The sequence below is a fragment of the Hippocampus comes genome, unplaced genomic scaffold (genome assembly GCF_001891065.2).
Source record: "Hippocampus comes isolate QL1 unplaced genomic scaffold, H_comes_QL1_v1.1 scaffold80, whole genome shotgun sequence".
Classification (NCBI taxonomy): domain Eukaryota; kingdom Metazoa; phylum Chordata; class Actinopteri; order Syngnathiformes; family Syngnathidae; genus Hippocampus; species Hippocampus comes.
In genome coordinates this window covers 2,133,745-2,149,118 of record NW_017806164.1, presented here as the reverse complement: position 1 = coordinate 2,149,118, position 15,374 = coordinate 2,133,745, and the positions used below count along the sequence as shown (strand labels likewise).

Sequence of the window (15,374 nt, the reverse complement as noted above, 5' to 3'; positions counted from 1 at the left end):
AGGCTACGTCAGCCCCCCCCCCCGACCCTTGTGAGGATAAAGCGGATCGGAACATGAATGGATGAATACATTAGTGTTATGAAAGACGAAAAGCACAAGAAAGGTGACGAAAAAAAACAAAACAGGATGGTAATTTCATGATGCATGAGCCCAAAGAAAACAAAGCTCAACTCAACAAATCAAATCAACTCAAAGCATCAGAAATCAGTGACTCAGTCATGATACGATAAGGGACGCACACCAAAATACGTACTCGACTCGGTTCAAAAATGTTTTTATATAAATGCATTTAAGTTAATCATTTTTGCCCTCATTCAAAGTTTGCAGTGTCTATAAAAGAGGGAATGCTGCACAGTGTGACAAAAACAAAGCCTGCCAGTAACCTGGGGCTGGGTACACTGTTCATATATGTACATATTGTACACAGATTAGGATGAAGGTATCTCCAAAAATATCCACTTTTACACGCGAGACCACAAAGCATCAAGTTCATGTCCTTTAATTTTTAGTTATTATCGATTGTTGAGAATTCAAGCATGGGACACACTTCCTGACCATCTCATATTTTAATAACTAAAGATTGGTCAGTTAAAACGGATGCTAATCGAATAATTAGGATTAGCAATCATTAAGCAAATAAAAATGACAATTGAATCAAACTGGATTGTTACACCTCCTTTCTCTTTTCCACAGAATTGCATTTAATCCCGCGTCATTTTGAAACTGTGACGCATGCTTTGGATGTTCTTGTTACAAGTATTAAGACATTAATTAGGAAGTTGAGAGGTTTATACCCTGTGGAAAACACATCCTGTCATAACACGTTCTCATTCATCATGCAGAAAAAAAAAAGAAAAGAAAAAACAGGAAGAAACTTTGGCACGGTGTGCTCAAGATGTAAACATTCAATCATCCAATCAATGGTATTGTGTTGTCTTTTTAAATAAAAGGCATTGAGTTAAATGGTTCTGGTTCAAAAAGACTTGCAGACTGTGTTGCCATGGTAACTCAGATATGTACAGTTGGATTCCAACTGGCTGAGCAGAGAACAGTTCATAAAAGCAACAACTATTAATAACGAATTGACCTAAAATTCTTTGGTGGCGCATCACAGGTTTTAGTCCACGGGTAGTGAACCGTTTTAACAAGGGCCATTTCAGTCATGCAAAAGTCCTCAGGGAGCCACATTATTTGTATGAGAAAATATGAGGCAATCAAATATATTTGTTTGTGGAACTGCATGGCGGACCGGATTACATCCTCTCGTGGGCCGTCCATGGCCCACAGGATGCAGGTTCCCTTTGTGGTTAAGAAAATGTCATTTTCAACTCTTCCAGTTTATACTGTGTGGCAATAGAGGGCGCTGTACACCAAACAAACATTTTCTATTCTTCACGAAGGTTTCTATACAAAACGACAATTATGTGATTTGAAGAAATTTGCACAATACTGAAAACACGGCAGCATGAAAACTACACTTTCTACTTTTTAATATTGAATTTCCACCATCTTGTGTGTGGGGTTGCCATGATAATACAATAATGAACAGAGGGAGTGCTTTAAAGTGTTACTTATACTTGATCATACTTTCATCTGGTTGTCTGAATTTAATTCTAAAGATAAAAATGTTGAGATAACGTAACATAAATTAACTTTCTTTTGCATTTGCCCAAGCAGTAGCCCCTCAAAACATCAACATTTGAGTTTTAAACCTCGGAATTAAGTGACATTTGGGTCCTCTGAGTACAGTACAGTCACCATGGCAACAGGGCCCTCCTCACAACCAAGCTCTGTATCTGCCCCGGCACCCACGGAGCAGATACCCGTGGGCCACGGGTGCTGGCAGCCCAGCACAGGAAGCTGATCAAGTGTCAGGATTGGCCCTGTAAGCAGCTGCAGTGTCAACATGGTCACCTCAACTGAAGTTTAAGACAAAGGGAAAGACAGAACAAAATTGGCCCATTAAGGACAACACTTGGTAAGAAAAAAAAAAAAAAAAACTATGTGAGATGTGGAGAGAATTCTGGAGAAATTGAACCGGTAATCTTTTATGACACACTAGCATTGCTGTCCGAGGACAACATTGTGAATCCACTTCACTCATTTGGACGTCATGTAAAAATCATGTTCTCCTGCATGCACCGTTCAGTGGCGAGCTATTCAACAAAACCATTTGTTATTCAATGAGTACTCCATCACCATCACCACCGCAACTGTCCTTCACAATAGACCGCACCTCCTCGTTTCACTTTGTACCGGAGTCGCAAAATGAGATTGAAAGACTGACATTCAGTATTTTCTGGAGAAGTAAATCGGATGTGGCAAAATCAGGAGGGCGAATTAAAAATTAAAGAGGGAGTTTAGAATTAAAAAACACTTTATCATTGTTGTTTAAACACAACCTGTAAATACAGAAAATGTGAGCACAAATCATGACTGTCCTTAATGTATTGTTCTTTGTCTTTCAAAAAACAAAAAAAAAAAAGGTAAAGTGGCGGCTCAGACTACTGTCGAGCCATAATTATTGTTGAAGCAAACGGCATCTTTGACAATACACGATTTCAATGTAAAATCTAAATACATTGATGACATAATGTGCTTTGTGGAAAATTGTTACACATTGCTACAAGCTGAAAGAAAAACAAATGGCCATCATGTTCGGAAACGCGCTTTACAAATCTACGCTAACATTTGAAAACAAACAACATACAGTACATTGTGGTGCATTTGCCTTTGGTGCTTCAGTTGTTGGTGGTTCGTTAATTAAACGCTTTGCGATGTCATCGGACAGCAATAAAACTGTATGGACCATAATTGTTTGGCAAAACTATTAATTATTTTAAATGACACTGCATCTGATCTGTCATCACTTCACCAAAAACAGTTTGTCCCATGTTGAGTCACTGTACAGCTACAAACATGCACAATTTGAACACGATCCACGTAAGAATATAACCTGTGCTCCTTTCACTTAACATCTATGCAGCTGCGGATGTGGTTGAGTTCCCCCTGTGGGATACAATAAATCAAGTGGACAAACATCTTACCAAGTGTGGTGCTTCAGGTCAGACCTACCATAGAGAAACTAATAGGAGTTGGGGGTGATAATAAAAGCTCCACTATTTATTCCCGTTACCTCTAGAGAGAAACTGCCGTAACAGTAAACAACACAAATTCAGTCTGATGTGCTGAGCAACATAAAATCACAATGCAAACAGAAATTGTATAAAACGGAGGCACTCCTGAGGGAGTAGCCGAAGAGCAGCAAGAGTAAAGAAAAGACATCAGTCCTCTAGAGTTCATTGTCCTTGCAGTTTTTTTTTCAATTTGCCTAAGAGAGGAAGAGTAAACAAAAAAATAAGCTTCTAAGAGCTTCGTGCTGTGTTGTTGCTTTAAAGACAAAAAGAAGGATGCTAAAGTGCAGCAGCCAGTGCTACAGCCTGAGGAGAGAGCAGAACTCCCCGACTCCATGTTCTCCAAGAATTCCTTAGGAGCTTCGCTGTGTATTGTGGGGAATTTCCTCCTCAACTTTTGTTGGAAAGGGGGGGGGGGGGGGGACTGTAGGGCTGAAGATTAGTAGAAAATATTTTTTTTATCCACCTCATCGCTGCTGATCCTGTAAACCGATGCGATTCAACATAAGGACAAAAAGAAAAAAAAAAACGTTTTCCTCCAATTGTGGCTAGGTTCGGAAAACCTTGTTTTTGTTTAAAAAAAAAAAAAAAAAAAAAAAAAAAGCTCCTAGAAGCCTCCACAAATTAACAGTAATTAAAACATTAAAAAGAAAATAATCACAAAATAAAAACACAAAAGAGTTCATTTCCACCAGCACTGAAGAAAACAATCGATTTGGAGAATTCATGTTATTCTGCCTCCTGAACCATCAATGACAAAAACACTGAGGTATGTAGTAGTTGGATGGAAAGCCTTCATCGCTTTTATCCCCCTCATCATCATCATCATCATCAGCGTCAACCGGCACCGGTCCTCCCACAAAATATGGTCAGTTTCCTGTTTGAGGTCTACAAGGCTCTCAGCCGGTCTGTATGTTGAAGGAGGGAGTGGTGGTGTAGAAATGATCTCAGACCCCGTGGGAGGAGCAAGATGGAGCCATTCATCCATCATGTTTGTCTTTCCCCTCCAGTCGACATCTTCTACAAGTTCTTAAAGTCAGTTGGTGTGTCATGCTCTTAGCAGAGGATGATGATGTCTAGTGGCAGTGTTTGTCCCCCTAGGACTGTAAATTCAGGGTGAACTTCCACTGCTGGCTCAGGTTGGGGCTGCACACCTCCACAGTAAGCCCACCCATGCGGGCACTGCGGCTGTCAAGACACAAGTTACTGCCCATGTGACGAAGCTTCGAGTTGGACTCAATCTGCTCCCATTTCTGCTCATAAAACAAGGCAGAGACGGCACACCATTAGCGGTTTGTAAGGTGGACATTTGACATGTTATTGGGGAGCAGTGGGCAGTGTGTTCCAGAACTGGGCACCAACAATTGCAATGGCTCTGCTCATTGTTTAAGATCTGGACCCTGAGACCTGAAGGAAACCGCGGCTGCCCCAAATCATTCATACCTTGGTTCCGTTGGTTCAGCCTAAGGGTTGGAACACTCCTTCTTATGCTATTCTAGGTTACCAGAATCCATCATCACAATGATGCAAAAGATCTCATTTCCTCAAAATCAATTACAAAATGAACTACTCACAATGTATAACGGGTATTCACGTTTTGGGTGAATTTTCAGGATGAGCCTAAAATGAACTCTAACCTTTCCAGGTGAATTTAATTTGACCTCCAGTCACCTTTTTACATTCATTGTTTCAGGGCGTTTTGCATAACTTACTGTTCTCTCACAGCAAGATGAACGCCAAAATTTACAACAGGTGTTTAATTCATCCATGGACCAATACATTTCCGCACTACTATGCCTTTGTGTGACTCTTCCAGTCTCACTGTTGCCTGCTGATGATACGTCATACTATAAGCTCAATTGCCAGTTACTGTTTGAAGCCTTGCAATGGCGAGGGACTGTTGTTCAACATAATTCTTAAGCATCACTTAATGAGACATCATGCCCATCGGTCGAGGTTTTTGCTCCTTTTTGTCATGTTTCGTAATATTTGGGTGTCAGTATACCTGTCTGCTGTCATTGTCTCGACAGCCCTGCAGTTTGATGAGGGAGCCGGCTGTTCTGTCCACCACTGTCAGACACAAGTCCATGTGCTTGACTGACTTGTCCTTAGTCAGAGCCCATTCCTTGAGCAAAAAAAAAAAAAAAAAGTACAATCATACAATGGTCAAATAATCTACAGTAAAGAATAGGATAATATAATTTCAGTCATATTCAATAATACGAGAAAATGACACATTCTTGTCATATTCAAAGTCGGCACTGTCATTGCCAACTTTCATTATAAATTCAAGGCATTCAAAACAAAGAATAATACTGTCGGACTAAAGTTGAGTGAGTATTACATTATATTATTGGACTCTCGATGCTCACGGGCAACCTTCACAATCTAATAACATCCAGTTAAAAGAAAAATCCACCTCAAGATGATACACCTTTGTCAGAGAGTTATGGTATTAATTTAACAATATGTTCGAAAAGTAGAGAGAAAGAATAGTCTGAATCGTCCCCATCTCATGAAGCTGCAGGCTACCAAATGAAATGTAAAAGGCAATAAGCTATGAATAAAAAACGCAATAAATAGGTTACTAGTGTGCAAAATGGTGCATATTTAAAGTTCTTAAATTTTAAATGGGTAATGAATGGGTGGAGTGGATGTGTGGGAGCTGTTTAATTGGAGCAGTAGCCTCATATTACAGTAGCTGTCGTTTGCACTAGTGTAGCATTGCCCTGCATCATACTGAGGGCGGGTTTGTGTAACCATGCAGTTCTATACCAATACAATTTCCAATCAAAATCATAAACATTATATAGAATTCATGATTGAATCAATTTCAGACAGTGTCAATTAAAATTGGGATTTATTATCAGTATGGTAGATTTTGTACACTGCACAGTGGTGCCTTGAGACAAGCTAAATTCATTTTGTGACCACACTCATAACTCGACATATTTGTACCTCAAATCATCTTTCCCCATTGAAATGCACAAAAATGCAAATACTCCATTTTAGCCTACCTCCCTCAAAAAAAGTAAAATGTTTGCAATGTGTTCTTTAATTACAAAAATAGCTGCAATAATGTTCTTTTTGGGGGGGTTTACATTAAAAAAACATATGCTAATGGTATAACTAAACAAATTGCAAAGAATACATTTTTGCTGCATTTTTTGCTTCGATTCAATGGACATTGTGTTGCTCCTTTTGTTGTGTACATGCGCCTTGGCCATCCAGAGGCAGTATAATACAGATAACGGATATAGGTGGGTTAATTCAGATTTACTCAAAACATAACTGCCTCCTTCTAAGCGCCAGTGCAACCATTCGACCCCCAGGTGAGTGTAAGTTTAGACATGCTGACCTGCGTGTGTTGCCGTGGTAACGCTACCTGGTTTCCGCCAGCATTGTGGCACTCGTAAACGCCCACCACGCCGTCAGCAAAATGTCCGAGTGTGTCGAGGCAGTTCCCTCCCTGCTGCAAGGCTCCGAAGGCGATGTCCTGGTGGTCTGGGACACTAATCACACATGCAGAAACTTTTAAATTGTCTTTAAATATTTATGCACAAATCAACGATTAAGCGCAAGCAAAAACGATGAAGTGATATCGTGGGCGAACATTGTACAGTCATTAAATGCAAACCGTTTTGGATGCCGTAAGACACATTTATGCATACAAAATGAAATACAGTCATCATCTTACCGCAGCTCAGGGTAGACATTCTCCAGGTACCATTTAAAGGGCTTACAGGCTAAACGCTTCTTCATATCCAAACGACTCTGGATGCTGAGGGAGACAACCAGGGACAGAGAGGATGAGAGGCTTGTCACTCACGGTGAAAACTGATTCAATTATAGAAATGATGAGAAGGACTAGAGAGGCCCACGGCATGACTGCAGCAGAGGAAACAAGCAAAAAGGGGGAGATATGACAACAATGTTCCGAAAACGTCATAAAATATTTCATCTATCTAGAGTCTCTCAGGAGGGCTTTTGCAGTGTAAATAAGCAAAAATCGCAGCCCAGAAATGCAATTAAAAGAAGTGCCCAAAAATGATTACGATTAGCAATGAGCACAGGGAGACAGAAAACATAAGATTGTAACAAAAGTGTCACGAAAGCATTAAGTTAATGTGAATGGTTACTGACTAGGACTTTAATCAGATCAAATTGAGATACGACATTTTTATTTTTTCATTAAAATGTAAGAACAACAAATAGAAGTGTGTTTTTAGAACTAATATTTGACGTTACTTGGACTAATCAAATTTAAACTCAGACTTAAGATTTGACAGAAACATAAATAGAAATATGTTGTGTATATTTTTTGTTATACATTATTTAGAAAATTACAGACGCAAATATGCGTCACAATGTACATCATGAACACAGTGTTTCAGTTCTGAGCTTGGCGGTAAACCCTAATTAATGCAATTTACAAGCTGAGGCTGAAGGGGGAGCCATTATTTTTGCAAATATTTTTTTTGTCTCCCCATTGCGGCCATGTGACACCCTTGTGATGCCTTTGTACAGCCACACACACTGAAGTGACATTTCACCAGTGCCTGCATCAACAAGCAAGATGACAAAGATGGCAATGCTGTGAAATTACAGTAAGCTTGCACCTAAAAATTGTTCATATACCAATCTCTCCTTTTCATTAGGCTTTGAAATAAAATTAGCACACAAACATCATCAATAGATGTCATAGCTCAAAATGGTTTCCATGTTCAAAGGAAGTAGGAAGAAGCACAAAAACTTATCTAGTCCTATCCGTTGTTGTCTATATATTTCTCTGATCAAATTATTACACTAGTAGGTTATTTATATACAGATAGGATCTGAAAGTAGAAACAAAAACAAACGATATATGCTCCTCAACACAAGTACCAGTGTGGCTTGTGAACTAGCGGTACTTTAAATATACAGGCTATATATCCAAAAACAAATAAAAAGATTAGCCCTTACTTCCCATACGGCACATTTCTTGCCGAGGGAACGGCGGCGTAGTAGAAGTTTTTGAACTCGTCCATCCATACTTCAGCAGCTCTCCTGGTGTTCCTGAAGTGGCGAGAAAGGACGGAAGAGAGACAAGATGAAAAATTGTGCCGGTGATTAAATGATAGTTTTTGTATATCTTAACAGCTATCCAAGGGCAGCATCCCCCTGTTTGGACAGTCAAGTGGGGTCGTGTGTTTATTTCTCTAGTTACTGCTCTCAGTGGAGGTTGCCAGGCAAAGCAAAGTGTTGACACGGAGCCCGGAGCTATTTTGCTAGATTTACATTCTTTTCTCATAATGTCACAGACAGACAGACAGTTAAACGCTGAGTCAGCTGGATTCACAGTAATGGCAGCAGATCTATACTGTGGATGACACATAAGGCAATTTAGCTTTCCAGCCCATGGTCCGAAATTCCAAATCTAGTTGATATCTTTTGCGAATATAGCTGCTTACAGAAGATGTCATAAATAAAGCTGCATTATTGGATAAATGCTTGTGTTGCGATTAATTCTCATGAGAGACTTCTATAGTGTTGATCTAAATTTTGAAGTAGAGTGCAGCAAACTACAGCCACTGTAATAGAAACATAGCTAAATTACTATCTTAAAAAGCATTGCATGAGCGCTGTTAGACAGAATTTGTGCAGGTGTTTGGAAATTTGTGTCTGGATTGTGAAGCTTATAAATTAAAATGTACCAATAAAAAGCTTCTAACACTGATCTTAAGCCACCGGCTGACATTTTCCTAAGATGTCCATAGTACAATGCAAGTCACTTAGAATTCTGTACGAGTGGAAGGGCGACACCAGATGGCATTTAATATTTAAAGAGGCAGAGTTAATATGAGGATAACTTCATGCATGAAGTGTTTCTTTCTAAAGATGATGTCTGGACATGTTCTTTGTAACCCACTTGTTCTAGCAGAAGAGATGACATAAACGGGTCTTTCTGGTCTATGATCGGCCCCTTTGCAACATGCCAGTACAACTTCACTACATAGGAGAGACCGGAAGAACAAGCAGAATGTCATCAGTTAGGGCCCAACTCTTGGCTCCCTAGGGTGGCCGACAACAAGAAGAGAGCGTCTGGCCTTTTCATCAGTGATAAGCAGCCGCCGTGCATATTGGGGTAACTGCGATGCACCAAACGCTCTGCCATTTTTCATAACCATCCCCAATGGATGCATTTTGGGGTGGGGGTGGGTGCTGCAGGATTTATCTACGGATGTTCACCAGCTGCTGGAAACACCAAGAACGGCACCAAATGTTAATAACTGAGATTTTTAAAATGAGGCAATTTCTAAGCTACAATACTCCAATCAAAGTAACCAAAATCTACCTCTAAATGTACTTCCAAAATCACAAAACAGAATTCAACCCGCCTCATGTATGACATCATACAAGACAGCAGCATAATATGCAAACTCTATTCAATGAGCCCCAAAAGATTCATTATTTGCTTTTCTTTTGGCCTTTTGAGTGTGAAGCAACTTCCCCCAATGACCAATCACAGATATGGTGAAAGACCGTGAGAAAATTTAACAAGACTTGAATACTGAAAAAAAAAGACCAAATTTCCACAGCACACTAGATTTTGAGGCAAATGGCAAATGGGGTTGCCGTGGCCGTTGAGATCTTGTAAACATAGCCTAATCAGATTTACGTACATTAAACGCTGTAAGATTTACTTTACCACACGTTATTTATTTTCAATGTTAAGAGGGTAGTGTTGTTTAAACGTTTTTTTCACACTTTAGTGACTTAAAAAAGGGGGGTGTTCAAGTTGGATGGAAGATGAGAGATTGAGTCTTATTTTGTTTTTAACATTTTACTCCTGCTTAAAATCAGGTTTACATTTGTATGACCCGTAAAAATGTAGTGTGTTTCAACATTTTTTCCTCCTCAATGAGGGCATGTTCGTAGTACAGAATGTCAGAATCAGTTCCAGCAAAACTGTGACAGTTTTTAACTTGTAGTCTGGACCCACCGAGGGGAGCATAAAAGTTGCACTTCGCACAGCTTCAAGTAGGCAACACAGTGACGCTACGGTGGCTGCACAATTCACTGCCCTCATCTAATGAGATGAGAAAAATCTTAATGACTATCTAATGTGTGTGAATATGTTACTGTTGAATATAAGAGTGTAATTGAATGTTGGTCTTCAGCAGCTCAACATTAACGACTAATAATGTCATTCCCCAACCCCTACAAAGTCTTCAGGAAGGTCATTTTAGGGACACGCATATAATTGGTAGTTTAAGGTCTAATGCACCTTGCAAAGACAGTGCCGCTTCCGCCAGGGAAGGTATAGGGGTGTTGCTTCCTGAAAACGTGTCCAACCCGGCTGCATGGGATGATTTCCAGACTTCCGCCGCACTGCCACACACGAAATGAGATCTCTGAAACACAACACAGGCGGGCCCATAAACAAACAGGGGATTATTGCGAGAGCCATCAGCGCGTCGTAAATGTCTTCAGCGTTGCGGCAGTGTCAGGCTCCCTCGCCGACATTCGAGTCACCGGAATATGCGATAAAATGAATGTATGAATTGGCAATCTCACTTCATTAAAAATCCCATCAAAGGAGAATGCTTCTGTCTGACAGCTGCACGCTCGAAACGAATTCCCAACTTAATTTAAACAAAATTAAGAGGGAGAAAGACTTTATGGCAATATGTTTAGGGATGAACTACAACAGAGAACCTGAACCGGGCCGCACTCCAAACAGGATAAAGACTTCCCAGAAGAGTCAAAGCTTTTACAATTGCAAAGATGGGCCCATTCCCCTTTGATATTTTCATTCCCGTAGGTGTTCGTGACTGTGTGTCCCAATGCTTTTGACAAGATTGTGTGCAATGCAATTGTACGAGAACGCTGACATACAAACCAGAAAAAAGGTTTTAACAAGCTTCATTAGTCTATTGACTTGATGCTGCACTTATACTGCGTATTACTGACATTTGCATGAGCTGCACTCACCCAGATTTTCTCCTCCCCAGACATCCATCATCATGTCATATTTCCCCAAAAGCTCAAAGTATTCCTTATCCATGACAAACAGACCTCCTGCTATCATGGGAGTCCTGTATGGGGGGGAGGGGGTCCAAAGAAAACAAATGATTTTAGTAGTTAGTAGCCAGAATGGTGTGAGTGGTTTTGTGTTGTGTGGGGTCTTACTTTATGGGGGCGATAGGATTGCCTTGTCTTGCTCGTCTCTGGTCCAGAGTCATGTAATCCCATTTAAACACTAAATTCCAGTCGAAACCTACACACACATATCATGTATTAAATTGCCGTTTGTTTCATCGTAACGTGACTTTGTCATCATGTTTTAGTCAGGAAGCCCAGTATTCCAGTTCTTAGGTTTGCTTGGCCATCAGAATAAAAGAAGAGTGCGTAGAGTGTGCCGAAATAGCCGGAAAGTACACTTGACATTGAACGCATCGAATGCTGCCTCATTGAGGTCACGTACTGTACCTCCTTTGAGATCAGCCGACGCTCCCACATACTGGAAGTTGTCCATGTTGATGACATCAATTATGGGAGAAACCACCCTGGTCTTATCCTGGAAAAAGGGCGAGAGGAAACATAATTGTATCTTTCTGTCCGGATGGATGGTAAAATCCATACGTCAGAGACAACGATGGATGTCAATGATAATTAAGACACCGTTAGGCAGATAATATTTCAGTGCTTAACAAGGTAAAAAGGATGAATTCAAAATTCACATCCCAGATAAACACACGTTCCAGCGAAAAGACAAGGTTGCACAAGTGAGCAACGAGCAATATAGGAAATACTGTTCCAAGTGAGCGTACTCATTCTGTGTACTCTGTCAGTTGTGGGAAATTGAGTTGATTCAATGTGTCTTGAATCGATCAAGAAAAATGGAGTGCACTGCTTTGTTTCATAAAGTAGAGACACAGTTTATTCAGTTTCAACTCGTTTGTAACCCGAAACTATAACAGCAAAAACTGCACTACACAATATTTCATGTCCTATTGTTAAAACATTTGCTATCTATAATGGAAAAAAAATTCTCAATATTTTCTGCCATCTGAAATTTATGTAAAATAAATCAAAAAAACAATCAATCAACTCAATGAAATTCAGACAAACAAGGCTTAAGGAAAGGAAACCAATAAAGTCACGAACTAATGGAGAGAAACAAAAGAATCCTTTCCAACTTTCCAACAAAGTCAAAACAAAGTCTGTCTAATGCGGATAAATATTTCACGTCATTGTTAAACATGAGAACGTACTTCCAATGAAAATTTTGCGAGACAAAAGAACATTTTTGTAGTCTCTAGTCTTAATGGTCTTCCTTCAAACAGCCAATTAATTTGTAATAAAGCTCAGTTCATTCATATTTTAGTCATGCTAACTTTTGTTTTTTAAGCTCATTTGAAACCATTCCCTAGACCCCAGTCAACCACTACAATCAATTAAATCCATGAATACCACACTTGAATTTTGATATCAAAAACATTACGAATCCGTACTTGTACTGTACAGAACATGAGACACGTGCGTGCTCGACATGGCGCTGAGTGCCAGCCAGCCCGCTCCATGGGTGCATGCAGGACCTCTGTCCTCTCTTGAGTGAAGGACAGGAAAAACAACCATTTCACAGATAGAAATGGCCACACTATGTGATGAAGCAATTGGCAGTGCTTTGATGCTGCCTATTTTTTTTTCAAAATACTGAGAGGCAGCAAGGAAACAAAAACACTTCCACCCTGAAAGCATTCCAGTGTGTTTGTGACATTTTGAGGGTGTTTGGTGGCGGTGTATTTTTCTTAAAAGTGGAAATAAATGCCTGAAAGTAGTCCAAATGATGACTTTGCACCCATTCAACCAACAAGTAAAAATGTATCATCACTTGAACACCACTTGGAAATGTCAAAAGTCTCAGACTAAGAGTATAACAGAAAAACAATGATGGCGGGCAAACTCCTTTCATACTTTTAAAATCCAGTACTTAGAGCCTTTCTACATGCTGTCAAATAGGAGGGCTGTGTTAAACTACAACCACAATAAACTTTGTTAAATGAATACCTCACTAATAGTGTTAATCAAAAACGATTATTTCATTTTTTTTTCAAGTTTGAAGGCCCGCTGCGCATCAAGTCACGCGGCAGAAGGCAACAGAACTGAATGAACAATCACAAACAAATTAGAGTTTCATACTCGCAGATACACAAACTTGCAGCAAAAGAAAAACTGCAACTGCTGGTGTTCTTCTCGGAAAATAACACTTTTAGGCACTCTCCTGCATATAATTTATTGAAGTACAAAGAGCATAGTGTCAAGAACAAAGTTGATTTCCCTAGCTGCTTTAGCCATATTATAATGCAACGAGAGGAAAAGGCTGAGAAGAAGTGGACCACATGGATATTTCAGATGCTGTTTCCGGTAATAGCTCCATTCGTTGACTGCATTTGTGCAAGTCAACGTCAGAGACTCTCCACGCTTTGCTTTTTAGCCACAATACTGTATTGGTATGGCTTGGTGGATCTTATTTGGGATCTGTCAAAATAACATTTAATATTGTGGTAGTAGTTTGGATTGGGAACAGTTACAACTTTACTGCATCATACTGAGAGTAGTTTCCACTGTTGCCAGAAGGAGAGGAATGAAATATTAACATGCACATTTTAAAAAGAGAAATAAATGCATGGCTGCAGATTACCACTCACCAGTACACCACCTTTCATCCTTTGCTGTGATACTGAATACGTTCCACGTTTCAAAGATGTGCAGCAAAACAATCTTTACAAGGTCATCTCGAATGAAATTCTTCACAGGCTTTTGGATAACAATGAATTCATGAGGGGAAAGGAAATTGGCATAACTACATCCAAAATTAGATCTTAAGCTCTGCGGCAAACACCAAATTGTAACGTGAGTGAAATAGCGTCCTTTTTTTCCGGTTTCCCTGTTGGGATGTATTATGTGCAATGAATCCCTTTTCGACCGTCAGTCAAAAAGGAAAATTATTATCTTTATAAATCTAAATTTTTTTATTGAGCCCCTGCTTTGGGTCTAATTTAATTTCTCTCACAGGATGAATAAGGCATTCATCCATTCCTTAATTTCAGCGTGAACTTGCTGTTGAACACAGAACTACAAGCATGAGCAAATACTTGATTAATGTATGAGTGTGCACGTATGTACCTCAGCTACTCTCTCCAGGAGCGGCTCAAGCCAGTGGTCGTTACATTCACAATGAGAGTCCAGGAAGGTGAGAACTGGCGCCGTGGCAGCATCTGCACCACGAACCCTCGAGCGCATCAGTCCTGAAAAAAACTTGGTTACAAAGAACCACATGCGCACAACTTTTTTCCAGAACAGAATGTCTCCATCTCGAGCCTTAGGCTGGCACTCGATATCAAAGCAACAGCACCAAGAGGGTTGTCCCGAGATTAAAAAATGAAAACATCTTCTGTTCCTCTAATTACCTTCTCTGCGGTCGTTTCTCAGCACGCGAACTTTCTCAATCTTGCCCAGCAGCGCTCCATCCTCCGCTGCAACAAATCCATAAATATGTTCTTCACACAGTGGTATCAGACCACTTGTGTTACCATACTTTTTCAGGATGGGGGTTTGGCAAAACGTCCTTGGGCGGTTATGGGGAAAATAAATCCATCCATCCATTTTCCGATCCGCTTCTCCTCAAAAGGGTCACGGGGGATGCTGGAGCCTATCCCAGGGGGACACCCTGAACCGGTTGCCAGCCAATCGCAGGGCACATAGAGACGAACAACCATCCATGCTCACACTCACACCTAGGGACAATTTAGAGTGTACAATCAACCTGCCATTCATGTTTTGGGAATGTGGGAGGTAACCAGAGTACCCGAAGAAAACCCACACAGGCCCGGGGAGAACATGCAAACTCCACACAGGGAGGCCGGAGCTGGAATTGAACCCGGTAACTCTGCACTGTGAGGTCGACGCGCTAACCACTGGACCATCGGAAAATAAATCAATTTGTCAATTGTTAAGTCTTTTAAATCGTAGAAAGGGTTCTGTCAGTCGTCATCTGTACCTGTGGGTAAAAACAAAAAACAAAAAACAAAAAAGGACGTTTCGCTTCTCTCACAGAAGCTTCGTCAGCGGTAGACAACCCTGAAGTCTCCGTGAAGACTCCGGGAAGTTGCTCTGCGCTAAAAGGCTGAGCGTGGCTTTTTTGAGGACTGGGTGGGGATGGTTAGTCACGCCCCTATGGTGAAGAGGCCCATT

The 15,374-nt window shown here is 40.4% G+C and overlaps 1 protein-coding gene across 3 annotated transcripts in view; it reads right to left on the bottom strand.

Moving 5' to 3' along the window:
* Nucleotides 1–483: 483 nt before the first annotated feature.
* The window catches only part of galnt2 (UDP-N-acetyl-alpha-D-galactosamine:polypeptide N-acetylgalactosaminyltransferase 2), a 48,128-nt gene continuing 33,237 nt past the window's right edge, over nt 484–15,374 (bottom strand). For 2 of the 3 annotated variants that reach the window (XM_019895882.1, XM_019895885.1), the window contains exons 6-16: nt 14,591–14,656; nt 14,307–14,428; nt 11,607–11,694; nt 11,307–11,394; nt 11,109–11,212; nt 10,402–10,528; nt 8,097–8,189; nt 6,832–6,915; nt 6,493–6,646; nt 5,140–5,259; nt 484–4,387 (exon numbers count right to left, since the gene is read on the bottom strand). In XM_019895882.1, the coding sequence (XP_019751441.1) occupies nt 4,232–4,387; nt 5,140–5,259; nt 6,493–6,646; nt 6,832–6,915; nt 8,097–8,189; nt 10,402–10,528; nt 11,109–11,212; nt 11,307–11,394; nt 11,607–11,694; nt 14,307–14,428; nt 14,591–14,656 (1,202 nt within the window). In that variant the 3' untranslated portion in view covers nt 484–4,231. The remainder of the gene's footprint in view (nt 4,388–5,139; nt 5,260–6,492; nt 6,647–6,831; nt 6,916–8,096; nt 8,190–10,401; nt 10,529–11,108; nt 11,213–11,306; nt 11,395–11,606; nt 11,695–14,306; nt 14,429–14,590; nt 14,657–15,374) is intronic. The other variant, XM_019895884.1, reaches the window with a different exon arrangement.